Here is an 18,237-nt window from a genome sequence, read left to right as displayed (position 1 = left end):
AGGGGGATTTGTACCCCCCAAAAAAACCCAGCCTCTCAGAGCGGCTTCCGTATAATCAGTTGGAACAAGACAGTCGCTGCCTGCAGGCTTAGAATCAAAAAATGCACAACGCATAAGGAAGTGCTGGTTTTGACCTACAAAGCCTTAAAACAGCTGAGGAACGCAATACCTCAAGGACGGCCTCTTTCCATATGAAGCTACCCTGACCCTGAGATCATCTTTTGAGGCCCTCCTTCGTGTGCCTCCTCCTCAAGAGGTCAGGAGGGTGGCAACACAAGAACGGGGCCTTCTCTGCAGTGGCTCCCCTTCTGTGGAATGCATTATACAATCTTTACGTGCCAGGCAAAAGCGTTCCCTTTTAACCAGGCCTTTGGTTGATCTGATTTACATCCTATGCCCTTTTAAAATGTGATGGGGAGGGGAGCTACTGGGTTGTTGTTTTCATTTTTATTATGTGTTTTGTATTTTTCTATCTTGATTTTATTCTGTGAACCGTCCTGATACCCCAGGTATAGGGCGGTATATACTGCAATGCGCTCTACGTGGGGCTACCTTTGAAGGTGACCCAGAAACTGCAACTAATCCAGAATGCGGCAGCTAGACTGGGGACTGGGAGTGGCCGCCGGGACCATAAAACACCGGTCCTGAGAGATCTGCATTGGCTCCCAGTACGTTTCTGAGCACAATTCAAAGTGTTGGTCCTGACCTTTAAAGCCCTAAACGGCCTCAAAGGCCCAGTATATCCGAAGGGCATCGTTCTGCCCGGACACTGAGGTCCAGCTCCGAGGGCCTTCTGGTGGTTCCCTCCCTGCGAGAAGTGAGGTTACAGGGAACCAGGCAGAGGGCCTTCTCGGTAGTGGCGCCCGCCCTGTGGAATGCCCTCCCTTCAGATGTGATGTGAAGGAAATAAGCAGCTATCTTATCTTTATAAGACATCTGAAGGCAGCCCTGTTTAGGGAAGTTTTTAATATTTAATGCTGTATTGTTTTTAACACTTGATTGGAAGCCGCCCAGAGTGGCTGGGGAAACTCAGCCAGATGGGTGGGGTATAAATAAATTTATTATTATTATTATTATTATTATTATTGAAAAGGGACGGTGGGGAGAGGGAATCAAACTCAGACACTGATTTTTAAAACAGTTGTTATTATGACCAGCTTGCATAGTTTTAGGGACAGGAGGTGTCTGGGGGGAGCTGGAGCGAGCTCACTTAGGCAGCCTGATGGAATCGGAGCTGAGGCCTGATGGAGCTGCCCCAATAGAGTGGGTGGAGCGAGAATCTTGGGCAGTGCCAGCTTCTGCTGCAGGAGAGGGGGTCAGCCTCCATCACGGAAAAAGATTCCCTGCCTCTGATTTATTCTAGATGTGGAATCAGAATTATTTTTTTTTGTTCTGTTTTTTCCCCCCCAGAACAGTTCCCGAGTCCGCCGAGCGCAGTGAAGCCACAGCCCACCCTCCACCGTGCCTCACCTGGAAGTGGTCCAGCATCTGTTTCCACGACAACAGGAGCAAGGCTTCCTTCCGTACCTTTTTGGGAATCTCCGAGTAGAGGAGAGAGTTCTCCCTGCTTCCGTATGGCATTCCTGTTGAAATGGGAACCAATTCAAGCTCGTGCTTTTACAGTACAGTCATATCTCGGGTTACAGACAGTTCAGGTTGTGTGCTTTCGGACTGAACACCGCACCGAACCTGGAAGTACTGGAATGGGTAACTTCCAGGTTTCGGCGCTCGCGCAGAACCTCTAAATCGCGCTTTGCACATGCACAGAAGCGCCAAATCACGACCCGCACGTGTGCAGACGCAGCGGTGCGAATGTGCCTCCCACATGGATCACGTTTGCAAACCGAGCATCCACTATATAGCACCACAAGTTCTCTGGAATTCTCTCCTCGTAGAAGTGAAGCGAAAACCCCATAATTGCCATTCAACGCCACTCTCCACCTCCTCAGTCTATGCACAGCTCCCGCTCTCCGAACACAATACATTCTCAGGAAACCAATTGTTAGGTGAACGTTCGCATAACAAGCCAACGATTTCCATTGGTTCCCATGGGGAATTTTCTAACGCACAAACACGTGATCCCAAAATAACAGGTAAACCCAGGGAAATCCTCTGAATCCTTGCAAAAGGCAAACAATGAAGGGGAAATGCGATCTCTCCCTGTCCCTCTCTCCCACCACGGTTTCTGGCAAAATGACGGCCGCTGACCAGCAAAAGACAAGGAAGACCACTTATTTGTTTACAGTACAACAGACAGGTTTGGATATCTGGATCTGCAGTGTGCATAGCAAGGTTTGGGTACTAACTCATTGTGTTTGGATAAGTGAATTTTCATATAATGAGAATTTGGATAGCAGGATATGAGTGTTTCTTGTTGGCTTTTTGGTTTTAATACTGTTTTTCAATCTGCCTTATGCATTTACGTTCTTATTTCTGAATTTTTCTTTCTTGTAATGCTTTATTAGTTTTTAAAACAAAACAAACACAAAACAAGGCACTACGCAACAATCAGCGAATGGCAAAACAAAACTAACACTCCGTACACACAAAAAAGAAAAGATTGAGTTCATCCGTCACTAATTCTAACATGACTTCCGATCCCTGCACCCATTGTGCTTTCTAAGTTTCATTACAGCTACACAACTTTATCTCTCCTAAGTTATTCTGTTATGTTAATTCTGTGACGATCTCTTTATTTCATGTAGAAATCAGTCCAGGCTTGCCAAAGAATTTATGTTGTTACAATGTTCTTTTAAATATTCTCTGCAATATTAAATATTTGATCTGTATGGTCTCGGAATCTTGCTGTTAAATATTGCGAGCTCTGCATATTCTAACATTTTACTTTGCCAATCTAATTTCGAGGGTGTAGAATCTCCTTTCCATACCATAGCAATTAAAATTCTTGCTCTTGCAAGAGTATTTCTGAATTTCTGGTTTATTGTTTGGCTGTCCTGCACAGTACGATCGCAGGAGTCTGGTTCCAAGGCTTCCACACATAAATGAAAATTACCTATTTCCAAACCATTAGATCAGGGGTCAGCAAACTTTTACAGCAGGGGGCTGGTCCACTGTCTCTCAGACCTTGGGGGGGGGGGCGACTATATTTTTTGGGGGGGAAATTAACAAATGCCTATGACCCACAAATAACCCATAAATGCATTTTAAATAAAAGCACACATTCTACTCATGTAAAAACCCCAGGCAAGGCCCACAAATAACCCAGAGATGCATTTTAAATAAAACGACACATTTTACTCATGTAAAAACATGCTGGTTCCCGGACCATCCGCGGGCCAGATTTAGAAGGTGATTGGGCCGGATCCAGCCCCCAGGCCGTAGCTTGCCTACCCATGCCTTATTTCCACCCTCTAGCAAGAGAGTTAGGGAGAGGGAGGGAGAAAGAGAGAGAGGATACACATCTGGTGGAGTTGGGTTTAGTTTTGCTTTGAAGATTGTAAGCTGCTCCATGGAAGAAGCTCCTCGAAAAGGAACGATGCACATTTTAAAATAAATATAAAATAAATAAATACAGGCAGCCCTCCGTTGACACACGTTCAACATGTGCATGCGTATACACACATCACACTGAACCCAGAAGTAACCTGGAACCATCATAAAGGTGTAACTGAAACATCACTACAGGGGTTGGGGCAGAACAGGGTGTTTGAAGGTTTTTTCAATGGTTTTCAATTATATGCAATTCCGCTGAGCCACAAGGTGCCTCCGACTCTTTGGTTCCCAACCCAATCCAATCTTACCCAGGTAATACAGCCGATGGGAGTGAGGGCTCGACTCTTCGGTCTTCCGCACGAACTGGAAGTCGTGGGGCGCTTTGTTCACGATCATCCCAGTGTACTTGCGGCTGCTGTGGATGATGTCACGCAGCCCCTCCCACGAATGCTTCTCCACCTGGAAGTGGGAAGCGGACGTGTCCTCCATCTCCACGGCGTCTGAGCTGTCGGACAGAGCGTCCACCGCTGTCATCTTCAGCCTTCCTCCTGAATTGGTTAGGCAGCTGGGGGAGGGCAGGTGGGCAGAGAAATTTGGCGGATTGGGGAAACGGATACAGAAAGAGAGAAAGAAAAGGGAGAGGGCGCATCAATGCCATACAGAGTCAGCCATACAGTTTATCTCAGGCTCCCTCAACCTCGGCCCTCCAGATGTTTTGGGACTACAATTCCCAGCATCCCTGACCACTGGTCCTGCTAGCTAGGGATCATGGGAGTTGTAGGCCAAAAACATCTGGAGGGGCGAGGTTGAGGAAGCCTGCTTTATCTGATAGTAAAGGTTCTCCTGAACTGTTATCAGTCCAGTCTGAGACCGCACAGCTAAAGAACAACACACTCAGATAAATGCTGGGGATGCAAAGAGGCGGAAGATCATTCTTTCATATGTGGTGGACTTGTAAACTTGTAAAAGGGTATTGGGAAATGATCCATAAAGAACTGGAAAAAAATGTTTAAAAGTACTCCCCGCCCCCCAAACCAGAGTCCTTTCTGTTGTAGATAATTTAGACTGAAATCCCCAGGTGTCAAAAAAGCTTATTTTTGTATGCTACTACTGCGGCCCGGGTTTTCTTAGCCCCCCAATGGAAAACGAGTGAGGTCCAAAATAAAGAAGAATTGCAACTTAAGTTGACAGAATATGCGCAACTTGAAGATTTAACTTATAGAACAAGAGAACAAGAAGAACATACATTTAGAGAAGATTTGAAAACATTCATTGAATATATGGGAAATAACTGTAAGGCTGAAAACGCTGGCAATATTAAGAAAAAAATCAACAGTATAGTAATAATGATAATGATAATGATAATAATTTAAATTTATTTATACCCCACTCTGGGCAGCTTCCAAAAGAATATTAAAATACAAGAGTTTATTAAACAATAAAAATTTCCCTAAACAGGGATGCCTTCAGATGTCTTCCAAATTATATAAAGTATAAATTAAGATGGTTGAAATAATGGAATTTTGACCAAACTGCAGGAGGCAGTGGTCTGGCGTGCTCTGGTCCATGGGGTCACAAAGAGTCGGACACGACTGAACGACTAAACAACAACAATAATGAAATACTGAATGGTATTGTTTTTGTAAAATATGCAGGGATCAAAGGTAAAGGACCCCTGGCAGTTAAGTCCAGTTGCGAACATCTCTGGGATTGCAGAGCTCATCTCGCTTTACTGGCCGAGGGAGCCGATGTTTGTCCACAGACAGTTCTTCCGGGTCATGTGGTTTTGCTTGTGGCAAAACCAGAGCTGTACACAGAAATGCTGTTTACCTTCCCACCGTAGCAGTACCTATTCATCTACTTGCCCTGGTGTGCTTTCGAACTGCTAGGTTGGCAGGAGCAGGGACCGAGCAACAGGAGCTCACCCCGTTGCGGGGATTCGAACCGCCGACCTTCCAATCAGAAAGCCCAAGGCTCAGTGGTTTAGACCACAGCACCAACCGCAGGGATTAATGATATGTAAAATGAACCATGGAAAGAGAAGGGAAGTCATCAATATCTTAGGATGTAGAAATGAATATTTTAAACTGTAAAACAGAAAATTTAATTATATATATGACTCCCTCCTTCCTATCAGAAAAAAATAATTATACAAACTCCAAAAGTACTGCCTGTGCTGGTTTGTCTTTCCTCCTCTCCACCAACCCCATTGTCTTTTGGACTGTAAGCCTGTGGGGCAGGTAACTCATATTACTGATTGTTGCAAACCGATCTGAGAACCGTAATTTTGGCTTTTAGCTGCTTGCAAGCATGGTTATAAGCATGGTCTGTAAAACACGTCTTCAAAATAGCTCCCTGCATTAAAAAAAAACCTAGCACATCAGACAGAAGGGCTCAGGCTTAGCCTTCTCAAAGATATTCTGCTTTGCTGGGTTCAGGGAAGCCTTTTGAAAGGGGAAGGTTAAATAATACTCTACCTGCTGCCCAAAACAACACAGGGCAGAAGACTGGGGCCACATCCACACCATACATTTAATGCAGATGGCTTAACCCTCAAAGGAATCCTGGGAACTGTAGTTTACCCCTCCCACAGCTGCCAGTCCCAGCACCCTTCTATAGTGGTACCTCGGGTTACAGACGCTTAAGGTTACAGACTTCAGGTTAATTTGACTTCCTTAGGGCCTGGGACCACTAGGGTGTTGTTATTTATGGACCTTGAGGCTCTCCGTGGGGCATACCAGGAGAGGCGGTCCCGTAGGTATGAGGGTCCTAGGCCGTGAAGGGCTTTAAAGGTCAAAAGCAGCACCTTGAACCTGACCCTGGACTCCACCGGGAGCCAGTGCAGCTGGAAAAGCACTGGGTGAATCTGCTCCCATGGCAGAGACCCCGTGAGGAGCCTCGCTGCAGCATTCTGCACCCGCTGGAGTTTCTGGGACAGCTTCAAGAGCAGCCCCGCGTAGAGTGAATTACAGTGGCCTTGACTCTGGCCACATTCGCACCCACACATTTACAGTGCTGCGGTAGCAGGTTGTAGCTTCTCCCCCCCCCCCCAAAAAAATAAAAATTTCTGGGAGCTGTAGTTTATTAAGGGCACTGAGAGTTGTTAGGAGGCCCCGGTTCCTCTTCACAGGGAGCTCTGGGAATTGTAGCTCCGTGAGGGGAATAGGAAGGGGTTGCTAAAACTACATTTCCCATATACAGTGGTACTTCAGGTTACAGACTCCGCTAACCCAGAAATAGTGCTTCAGGTTAAGAACTTTGCTTCAGGATAAGAACAGAAATCATGCTCTTCCGGCGCAGTGGCAGCAGAAGGCCCCATTAACTAAAGTGGTGCTTCAGGTTAAGAACAGTTTCAGGTTAAGTATGGACCTCCGGAATGAATTACTGTATTTTTTGCTCTATAACTCACTTTTTCCCTCCTAAAAAGGGGAAATGTGTGTGCGTCTTATGGAGCGTATGCAGGCTGCGCAGCTATCTCAGAAGCCAGAACAGCAAGAGGGATTGCTGCTTTCACTGCGCAGCGATCCCTCTTGCTGTTCTGGCTTCTGAGATTCAGAATTTTTTTTTTCTTGTTTTCCTCCTCCAAAAACTAGGTGCGTCTTATGGTCTGGTGCGTCTTATAGAGCGAAAAATACAGTAAGTGCTTAACCCGAGGTACCAATGTACCTTTGGGGGGGGAGCCCATCTGCTTTAAATGTGGATGGCATGGATGAGGGCAAGTTCACAGGAAGCTGCTCTACTCAACTACCTCAGCCACTCTCCGGGGTGTCAGAACAGGGGACCTAAACAGCCTTGCCTGGAGACGGACTTCTTACACTTTTCCCACTTGGTTATCATGCTTTCTCTCTTCAAAACAAAGAGAGAGCAGTATTCCAGTCCTCATAGTTCTTGTTTAGACAGGATCATAGATGGCTGTCTCATACAGAGGCCACGATTCACACCACAGCTAAAGGACTATGATTCTACTTTAAACAGCCAGGGCTCCCTCCCACAGTGGTACCTCGGGTTAAGTACTTAATTCGTTCCGGAGGTCCGTTCTTAACCTGAAACTGTTCTTAACCTGAAGCACCACTTTAGCTAATGGAGCCTCCTGCTGCTGCCGTGCCGCCGAAGCCCAATTTCTGTTCTTATCCTGAAGCAAAGTTCTTAACCTGAAGCACTATTTCTGGGTTAGCGGAGTCTGTAACCTGAGGTACCACTGTATATGGGAAATGTAGTTTTAGCAACTATCCCTCTCACGGAGCTACAATTCCCAGAGCTCCCTGTGAAGAGGAACCAGGGCCTCCTAACAACTCTCAGTGCCCTTAATAAACTACAGCTCCCAGAATTTAATTTTTTTTTGGGGGGGGGAGAAGCTACAACCTGCTACCACAGTACTCTAAATGTGTGGGTGCGAATGTGGCCAGAGTCAAGGCCACTGTAATTCGCTCTACGCGGGGCTGCCCTTGAAGCTGTCCCAGAAACTCCAGCGGGTGCAGAATGCTGCAGCGAGGCTCCTCACGGGGTCTCTGCCATGGGAGCAGATTCACCCAGGGCTTTTCAAGCTGCACTGGCTCCCGGTGGAGTACAGGGTCAGGTTTAAGGTGCTGCTTTTGACCTTTAAAGCCCTTCACGGCCTAGGACCCTCGTACCTACGGGACCGCCTCTCCCGATTCTGCCCCACGAAGGACCTCAAGGTCCATAAATAGCAACACCCTAGTGGTCCCGGGCCCTAAGGAAGTCAGATTAGCCTCAACCAGAGCCAGGGCCTTTTCAACACTGGCTCCAGCCTGGTGGAACGCTCTGCCTCATGAGACCAGGGCCCTGCGGGATCTGATCTCTTTCCGCAGGGCCTGTAAGACAGAGTTGTTCCGCCTGGCCTTTGGCTCAGAATCAGTTTGATTCCCTCCCCCTTTCTTTTTCCTTTCTCCTCCTATGCTCCCTAATTGTTTTAATGTTGCATCTTAATCTTTTAAATTGTATTTTAATCAGCTTGTTTTTATTATTGGTTGTTAGCCGCCCTGAGCCCAGTCTTGGCTGGGGAGGGCAGAGTATAAATAAAAAATTATTATTATTATTATTATTATTATTATTATTATTATTATTATTATTATGGCCTCAGTCTAGCTATCTCCGTTGTTTCTGCACTGAGGGCGGAGGCATCCCTACAGGGGCTAAAAAACAAGCATGGTTCCCCAATCCTACCTGGAGACGGCGGGGTTTGCACCCGGGACCTTCTGCATGCAAAGCAGATGCTCTGCTACTGAGCAACAGCTCCCCCTGTAGGAAAGGAAGGGAAACTTCTCCTGAAAACGCATGATGGCCCCAGCATCTTTCGTAACACTGTGGGGCAGCTATAAAAACACTTCATTTGGATTGCCCCGTATGAGCACTGATAAGGCTAGAGACCTGCCCAACCCCCAAGCCCAGCTCCTGTGTGATCCAAAGGTAAAGGTAAAGGGACCCCTGACCATTAGGTCCAGTCACTGACGAGTCTGGGGTTGCGGCGCTCATCTCACTTTACTGGCCAAGGGAGCTGGCGTTTGTCCGCAGACAGCTTCCGGGTCATGTGGCCAGCAGGACTAAGCCGCTTCTGGCAAACCAGAGCAGCGCACGGAAACGCCGTTTACCTTCCCGCTGGAGTGGTACCTATTTATCTGCTTGCACTGGTGTGCTTTTGAACTGCTAGGTTGGCAGGAGCAGGGACCGAGCCACGGGAGCTCACCCCGTCGCGGGGATTCGAACCGCCGACCTTCTGATTGGCAAGTCCTAGGCTCTGTGGTTTAACCCACAGCCCCCCCTCGCGTCCCTTGTGTGATTCTGGGACTCAATTATTTATGTACACAAAATACATTATAGGCAACTCCCCATTCACAGGTGCTCAAGGCACACACAACTGCTCACGTGCGCATTGCCACAAACCCGGAAGCGGCATGGAAAAGCCCTAAAAGAGCATGAAAACTGCAAAAACAGTGCCCAGCAATCCCATAAGCCTTTTCAAGTGCAATCCCAGGAGTCCTTGCACTGAACTTCTGAGGCCTGTGGAGAATTGGGAGTTGCAAGCTTTTTCCAATGGTGTTCCCAATACCCTATTTACTCAAGTCTAATGCGCCACCGTATCTGACGTGCACCTTAATTTTCAGAACCTTGAAACCAAAAAAGTATTTCCTGGCGAATGCAAATGTGCCATTGAATCTAATGTGCACCTTAGTTTTCGCAACGTAATTTGGCGAAAAAGGTGAGCATTAGATTCGAGTAAATGCGGTATGAGAGATTTTTAGAGGTGCCATGCCTTGGAAAGTAGTCCCCCATGAAAAATAATAAGAAGAATAAGAATTTGGATTTGATATCCAGCTTTATCACTAAAATAAGGAGTATCAAAGTGGCTAACAATCTCCTTTCCCTTCCTCCCCCACAAGAAACACTCTGTGAGGTGAGTGGGGCTGAGAGACTTCAGAGAAGTGTGACTGGCCCAGGGTCACCCAGCAGCTGCAGGTGGAGGAGCGGGGAAGCGAACCCGGTTCACCAGATTACGAGTCCACTGCTCTTAACCACTACACCACACTGGCTCTCTACACCACACTGTAAATGTGGAGTAGCCTGTATAGATTTCAGAATCAGACTTGTCTGTATGGCGGCAGAGTGTAAGGAACCACACTCCAAGTGGTACACTAGGGTAATTTTAATGGAGGGGGAAACTAGACTATTTGTCCCTGGCCACATCCCAATTGTACATCTGAAGCGCTAATGTACCCCTTCAAACACCCATAGCTCCCCACAAAGAATTCTGGGAACTGTAGTCTGTTAAGGGTGCTGAAAGTTGCTAGGAGACCCTATATCCCCCACCACAGCTACAATTCCCAGAGTTTTCCTGTGAAGAGGGATTGACTTTTAAACCACTCTGGGAATTGTAGTTACGAAAGGAGTAGGGGTCAATGGGCCACATAAAGTGAGGCTGCGGGCAAGTTTCCCACCTTTATCATACAACAATACACCAATGTTTGAGACCACCAGCCAAAATATAGGGGTGGGAAGACCATAGATCTGGATCTGCTGGTGGAATGCGAGGTGATCTCTGGTATTTAGCAAGAATTTTTGACTCGCAGTTATTCAATAACAGCAATTAGCACTGATAAGATACTTCAGGTCACCCAAGCCATGTAATTTTCCTACCTCCCTGTACAAACCTACCCAGGTGTGAAAATCCTCACGTGAGCACCTTGTCTCAGTATCACCAACATCAGAGGCGTGGTTGGTGGTGGCAGGAAAGTTCTTTCTGTATCTGCTCCCATATTGCGGAATTCCCTTACAGAAGAAGTTAGACTGGTTCCCTCCACTAGGAAGTCAGGTTAGGACCTTCTTGTTCAGACAGGCCTTTGGAAACTAAGGGGCAGACGATGCTGACCACTGGGGCTGCTGTCTGGCCAAATTTTATTTTCTGGCTCTAAATGTGTCACAACAGGGAAGTGGAAACCTGTTGCACACAATATGATCCTGAGATTGGAACTCTCAGCAAGTTCAGCCAGCACAGCTAACAGAAAGGGATGGTCGGAATCTGAGAGGAGTTGCCATTCAGAAAACAAACCCCTTGTTTTTAACCTCCTGAGTCCCCAACACTTCCTGCTCCTCCAAAAGCTACTCGAGTCAACTTCAGAAAGTTACCTTCTCCAACTTCCTGCACTTTCGTTTTCCAGCCGAGCCCTCTTGACTTTCTGCATCAACTGCTAAGCGAGCCTTGGACGAAGTAAGAAACTAGAGGGCGGAAAGAAACAGAGGGCATGTGATCACTCTGAAGTAAACTGGCAGAGATACACATGTTTGGGGGGTGAAGCATAGAGAGACCTTTTGCCAAACCACAAAAACTCCCACCTGCAATGTTGCAGTCTTTGAAACTGCATCTTCACACTGCTTTTAGAGCTCATGACTTTTCCCAAAGAATCCTGGGAACTGTAGGCTGTTCAAAGTTGTGGGAGTTATAGCTCTTGGAAGTGGGAACTACAATTCCCAGGATTCTTTGGGGGAAGTCATGTGCTTTGGATGTACAGCAGATTTAAATATAGGGTGTGGATCTGCCCCCACTTTTACGGGGGGGGGGAATCTAAAGACCCCCTTAGGATCCTCAGCACAGAAGAAGAATAAAGGGTACCACCAGTTGTCTGGCCCCTTCTGTATCGCTTGTGCAATGAGTCGTACAATGGCACGGCGCCAGAGACATCGCCAGGAACATCGGGTGAAAGCTGACTTATACGGAGTCAGCCCATCAATCAATTTAGATCTCTGACTGCAGCTTCAGACAAAGTTCTTCCTAGACCAGGCTTCCTCAACCTCGGCCTCCAGATATTTTGAGACTACAATTCCCAGCATCCCTGACCACTGGTCCTGCTAGCTAGGGATCATGGGAGTTGTAAGCCAAAAACATCTGGAGGGCCGAGGTTGAGGAAGCCTGTCCTAGACCTACCTGAAAACGAGGGGGGGGGGAGAGATACTTGGTGGACCTTCTGCATTCAAAGTGAGGTACATGGTACATTCATTTCCCCAAATTCTCCCCTTTTAATATTCAGCCTTTAATAAGGATATGGGGAAACTTGAAAAAGGGAGAAAGAATGAAGGTTGCAGCAATGTCAGGAATGGGGCTGACATTCAAAATAGAATTCTGTGGAAAGCCTCAAGTCCACAGCCGTGAATGAAAGTACCGTATTTTTCGTCCCATAGGACGCTCCGTCCCATAGGATGCACCTACTTTTTTGGGGGGGAAATAAAGGGGGAAAAATTTCCTTTATTCCCCCCCCCCCAAAACCAGGTCCGGGAACAGTGGGATGGCGGTGCTGCGCCTCCCCGCTGTCCCCCGAGCTTGTGGGGCTGGCCCATGTCTGCCTGGCGCGAGGGGCGCTCTGCTTCAGGGCGCCCCGCGCGTCAGGTGGCAGGCTACAGTCCGCAGCATGGGGAACCCTCTGTTTCAGGGCGCCCCCCGGGCCCCCCGGGTGCGCAAGGCTGGCCAACACCTGCTACACCACACTACCTTCCTGGAGTCCTCCTTCTAGGGGGCAGCTCTATAAATTAAGCAGGTAAATAAAAATGGGAAAAGCCAAATGTCACTTAGGGAAGGCTCAGAAATATTTTACTTGATGCTTGAATTTGTTTTATTCTGGATTGTTTTATTTGGTGTTTTAAAGAAAAAAATCTCAAAAGTGGTTTGCAACACATTAAAATACAAAACAGTACAGTGGAGGCTGCAGGTTTCGAATGTGATCTGTGCAGGATGCACGTTCGCAACCCGCAGCATTCACAACCCGCGTCTGCGCACGTGCAGGTTGCAATTCGGTGCTTCTGCGCATGCGCAAAGTGCGATTTAACGCTTCTGCACATGTGTCACCGACGAAACCCGGAAGTAACTCGTTCCGGTACTTCCGGGTTTCGGGGTCCATAACCCAAAAAAAACGCAACCTGAAGCGGCTGTAATCTGAGGTATGACTGTATATAAATGAAATTAATAATAAAAATAATTCCTCCCTCCATTGGGGGGAAATGGAGTTTGGCCATTCTGCTGTGGCAACCGTAACCTAGGTTTAAGGTGCTATTTGGCCATAAGCTCATATACCAGTTTCTAACACTGGTAACAAGAGCCTGGCTGCTGAATCCGGCCAAGGCAGGGCCCATCTAGTCTACAGTGGTGCCCCGCAAGACGAACGCCTCGCAAGACGGAAAACCCGCTAGACGAAAGGGTTTTCCGTTTTGGAGGCGCTTCGCAAAACGAATTTCCCTATGGGCTTGCTTCGCAAGACGAAGATGTCTTGCGAGTTCCTGCGGGTTTCCCGCCCTTTTTTCCCCCTTTTCCTAAGCCGCTTATCAGCTGATCCGCTGATAAGCCGCTTATCAGATGATCTGCTAAAAGCCGCTAAACCGCTAATAGCGCTAATCCGCTAAGCTGTCAATGGGCTTGCTTCGCAAGACGGAAAAAACGCTATACGAAGAGCCTCACGGAATGGATTAATTTCGTCTTGCAAGGCACCACTGTACTCTCCTACTCTCCCTGTGGCTGACCAGATGCCCTCACAGGAGCCCAGCAAGCAGGACCTAAGCACAACAACAGCTCTCCCAACTTGTGATTCCCAGCAGCTGATATACAGAGACAAACTGGCTCCGACGGAGGAGGTAGAATATCACCTGCAGATTCATTTTGGTGCAACTGCACCAGCTAGATGTGTAAGCTTTCTTATTATCATACCACCTTGTTTGATCTTAAATATCTGGCGGTATTCTGATCCAGCCAGAATAGCCCACAGAATCCAAGGAGGCACAGGCTGCCTACACTACGTCAGGTTAAGTCATAGTAACACAAGGTAAACCTGCTGGATCAAGCCAATGTCCCTTCTCATCCAGCAACCTGTCCTCACAGCGACCAACCAGATAATAATAATAATAATAATAATAATAATAATAATAATAATAATAATAATAATAATTTATTATTTGTACCTTGCCCATCTGGCTGGGTTTCCCCACAAAGACCAAAAATACACTAAGATGTCACCAGTGGCATAGCGTGGGTTGTCAGCACCCGGGGCAAGGCAAGTAATTTGCGCCCCTAACCTGCCACTGCTGCCAGCTTCTTCTTGCTGCTGCCTGGGCTGGGGTATTTACGGTAAGGTAGCCACGGCGGCAGCGGTGGCGGGTCCGTGCCAGGTGATCTGAGGCGAGTTGCCGCTGGCGCTGCCGCCCAAACGACGCCGCTTGCCCAGAGGAGGAGGAGGGCAGAGAGGCGAGGAAAATGCAACATGGCCCAGCAGCTGCAGCGGCGCTGTGAGGAGGGGCTGCCTGGCGCGCCCTCCGCGGCCCTGACGTGCGGGGACCGTGGCGAGCGCTGAGAGCCGCTGCCTGCCGAATGCCTTCAGCCCGGACGCGCGCACAGCTCGTCGGTTACGCGAGACATGGGGCTCTGCTACAGCCTGCGCCCGAGGCTCTTCGGCAACTCCGGAGGCGGCGAGCGCGCCCCACCCAGATGTTGCACCCGGTGCGGCCGGCCCCCCCTGCACCCCCCACGCTATGCCACTGGATGTCACACATTAAAAACTGAACAGGGCTCCCATCAGATGTCTTCTGAATGTCAGGTACAGTGGTACCTCAGGTTAAGTACTTAATTCGTTCCGGAGGTCTGTTCTTAACCTGAAACTGTTCTTAACCTGAAGACCACTTTAGCTAATGGGGGTCTCCCGCTGCCGCCGCGCCGGCAAAGCACGATTTCTGTTCTCATCCTGAAGCAAAGTTCTTAACCTGAAGCACTATTTCTAGGTTAGTGGAGTCTGTAACCTGAAGCATATGTAACCCGAGGTACCACTGTAGTTGTTTATCTCTTTGACATCCGGTGGGAGGGCATTCCACAGGGCGGATGCCACCACCGAGAAGGCCCTCTGCCTGGTTCCCTGTAGCTTTGTTTCTTGCAATGAGGGAACCGCAAGAAGGCCCTCAGAGCTGGACCTCAGTGTCTGGGCAGAATGATGGGAGTGGAGACGCTCCTTCAGGTATACTGGACCGAGGCCATTTAGATGCCTTTAAGAACCCAGGCCACTGAAACTCACCACACAAAACTACCCCCCCCCAGCCCGTGGAGGCAACAGTCCAAAACACTTTCTTTATTCTATAGGGATGGGGGTCCCCCAAGTTCGGAAGCTGGGATGGGAAGGGGCAGGCCTGAAGAAGAGCAGAGAGCATTGTTGGCTGCCCACTCTCCACCTTAGAGCAGATTTATGCCACAAGGTGCCATAGGAAGGCACTGGTCATAGAAAAAGATCCATCGCATCCTGGTCACTGTCTCTTCGAGCTCCTGCCGTCGGGACGGAGATACAGGGCGATGAAGACAAGAACGAGCCGTCTCAAGAGCAGCTTCTTCTCCAGAGCGATCTCGGCCCTGAATGGGAAGCCTGGACTTTGAAAGTCATCTAATCTTCCTTGCTGTATTATACTGTATTGTTTTAATTAGTGTTTTTATAGTTGTTCTGATTTTCAGTGGAGTGCCCTACCTGGGTGGATGGAGCAGCCAAGTAATTTTGTTGTCCCCGAGAGGGGGCAATGACAATAAAGATATTATTATTATTATTATTAAGAAGCCCCCTCCCTTCCAAAAGGGGCTCTGGTGGGGAGCGCTGACAGCAGGGGAGGGCATGAGGGCCAGCAGCCCCCTTTCTTCCTACCCCTCCAAGGAGGCAAGACCCAAAAACCCCTCCCGTGGATGATCCACAGCAAGGGCGTTCCCTCCATCCAGGAGCATGGGCATTCAGCTGGAGGGAACCTTATTTGGGGCGTGGTCCGCAGAACCCCCCCCCAAAGTAGGAGAGGGCGTGGCCAGCAGCCCCCTTCCGAGGGGGCGTGGCCCAAACCCCTGCCTGTTTTAACTCAGGCGCCAAGGAGGCGTGGCCTTGCGCGATGGAGGCGTGGCCTAAGAGGGGTGGGGTCTTCGGGACCTTCTCTCCAGGGGGCGTGGCCAAAGGAAAGCCTATTCGGAGCGTGGTCTGGACCCCCGCCCCCCCTCCTCGGAAAGGGGCGGGGCCTCTTCCCTTCGGCCCCTCCCCTCCCTCCCCTCAGAGGCCCCGCCCGCCAGCCGGCTGCTCACTCACTCCGTGGCTCCTCGGCCTCCCCCAGGCCGGGCTTCCTCCGCTGCGGGGTGAGGGGGTAGGGGAGGGTTGGGTTCCGCGGAGGCTTCACTCCCGCTCCATTTCCTTTCGTGGAGACGCCGGAGCTCCGGGGGAGGGGGGAAGGGACACCGCCGGCCTCCGCGAGCCTCCCGCCGCGACCTTTCGCCCGGAAGCGGAAGGCCGCTCTCTCGCCGACGCCCAACTCTCGCGATAGTTAAGCGGGGGGGACCCGAACGAGATAGCGAGTGCGGAGAAGGGGGCGGGGTCTCGAACTGACCTCTTTCTCCTCTGCTCTCGTCGTCGTCCAAGGCTCGGTTATTCTCGCGAGAGTAAGCGGAAGAAGGGCGGGGCCTCTTGCGAACGCGGAAGGAACCATAGAGCATGAAACGGGAGGTTGCCTCTGACGGTTGGGAGGGACCACCTTGGGAAATTCTGGAGGGGTGGGGAGGAATGTTCGTGAGGAGAAATTTTTTATTAAAAGATTTGGATGACGGCGAACTGGGCGGAACCATTCGATAGGAGCACGGGGGGAGATTGGGGGGGTGAAAACATAAATAAAATCTTATAATTCTTTTGTGAAAGAAAATCCAACAACCCATGGCTATGTTTTTAATTATATCTAATGTTTTTATTGAAATAATAATAATACATAACAAAATTTACTAAACGATTGCAAAATAAGAAAACATTTAAATATGCACATATATTTTGGTATATACATGAAAGTGTTCATATACATTGTATAAATGGACATAAATTTAAAATAGAATAAAGAGCACAAATTAAACGGTCTCTGACGTAATTGTTAAAAACGGTTTGGAAGGAACCATTAGCATTAAAAAGGGGAGGGAGGCGTTGCTATGGGAACGGGTCGTGACCACTTTTGCATAGTGAGGGGGGGTTGGGATTTTCCACGTTCGGACGGAAACCGTTTTCTGAAACGGAGGGGTGGGAGGATCAATTCCATCGAGGAAGTAGGGGTCAGAGAAAGAAGGCGGCCTAACATTCTTTTCGGCAGGCCGGCAGTTTCACATACGTGGTTAGGAGGTATTTTTGAAACAATCATCCTCTCACCCATTTAAGTTGTCGGATGGTACAGTCCAAGATCGGTGTTTCATAGGCTAAGAAAATGGAGACAGGCGCATCTGCAGCGTTGGTGGTATAGTGGTTAGCATAGCTGCCTTCCAAGCAGTTGACCCGGGTTCGATTCCCGGCCAACGCAGTATTTTCCCTCCTCTTCTTTTCATTCTTATGTAACTTACAATTATTTAAACAGTAAATTGCAAAAATTTAAACAGTTCCTTACAAGTAAGACCAAACGCTACATCTCATAACTGAAACAAAATTTCTCACTTACTTACCTGTTTTATTCCCCCTCCTAATTTATGGGGAAATTATATTCATACAGTATATATTATTATACATGTTCAAGAGGTGGGGATATTTTTTGAAAAGAAAGAAAGGAAATAGAAACCAGATTGCCATGCAATTAGTTTTATTCAGTTTTGTAAAAGAAAAAAAATTCTAAACTTATCAGCCTGAGTTTATTTGAGGTTTTCAAATAGTATTGCTAAACTAAACTAGCTTCTGCAAAGAGGTGGCTGCCCTGCTTAAAAAATAAATGCAAAAATAAAAATCCCAGAAATTAAATGCATTTAATTTTAACCAACTAAGCTGGGGGACTCATAATTCTAAAGTTAAACATTTTTTTAAAAAAACAAATCCTAGAAATTCAATAAATGCATTTAATTTTAATCAGTTGTGCTGGAGAACTCACCATTCTAAAGCAAATTATTAACAAAAACCCAGCAATTCAATAAATGCATTTAATTTTAATCAACTAAGCTGGGGAACTCATCATTCTAAAGTGAAATATTAACAAAAACCCAGCAATTCAATAAATGCATTTAATTTTAATTAGTTAAACTGGTAGGGTTATAATTATAAATTAAAATAAAAACCGGAAGGGGTTTTTTCCAAGAAAAAGGCAATAATGTTTCCGCCCGGGATCGAACCGGGGACCTTTCGCGTGTGAGGCGAACGTGATAACCGCTACACTACGGAAACCGACATGGAAGGCTTCATCGTGCTGCTTGATATTAACTCAAGGGCTTCCACTTTATAGTCTATCCGCCTCTCTGCTAGTTATTGATGCTTTTGGAAATATTCTCGTGCC

The 18,237-nt window shown here is 47.9% G+C and overlaps 1 protein-coding gene across 3 annotated transcripts in view; it reads right to left on the bottom strand.

The window, feature by feature from the left end:
- The window catches only part of DPP9 (dipeptidyl peptidase 9), a 49,617-nt gene extending 33,347 nt beyond the window's left edge, over window positions 1–16,270 (bottom strand). The window contains exons 1-5 of one of the 3 annotated variants that reach the window (XM_083720281.1): window positions 16,044–16,270; window positions 11,095–11,184; window positions 8,638–8,712; window positions 3,762–4,018; window positions 1,471–1,583 (exon numbers count right to left, since the gene is read on the bottom strand). In XM_083720281.1, coding sequence (XP_083576407.1) covers window positions 1,471–1,583; window positions 3,762–4,018; window positions 8,638–8,712; window positions 11,095–11,150 — 501 coding nt within the window. In that variant the 5' untranslated portion in view covers window positions 11,151–11,184; window positions 16,044–16,270. Of the gene's footprint in view, window positions 1–1,470; window positions 1,584–3,761; window positions 4,019–8,637; window positions 8,713–11,094; window positions 11,185–16,039 lie in introns of all 3 variants that reach the window. The other 2 variants (XM_083720282.1, XM_083720283.1) reach the window with 2 other exon arrangements.
- Between the last annotated feature and the right edge of the window lie 1,967 nt (window positions 16,271–18,237).

Source organism: Podarcis gaigeae, assembly GCF_964106915.1.
Source record: "Podarcis gaigeae genome assembly, chromosome: 18".
NCBI lineage: Eukaryota > Metazoa > Chordata > Lepidosauria > Squamata > Lacertidae > Podarcis > Podarcis gaigeae.
The sequence above is the reverse complement of the archived record's forward strand: the minus strand, read 5'-3'. Positions and strand labels throughout refer to the sequence as shown.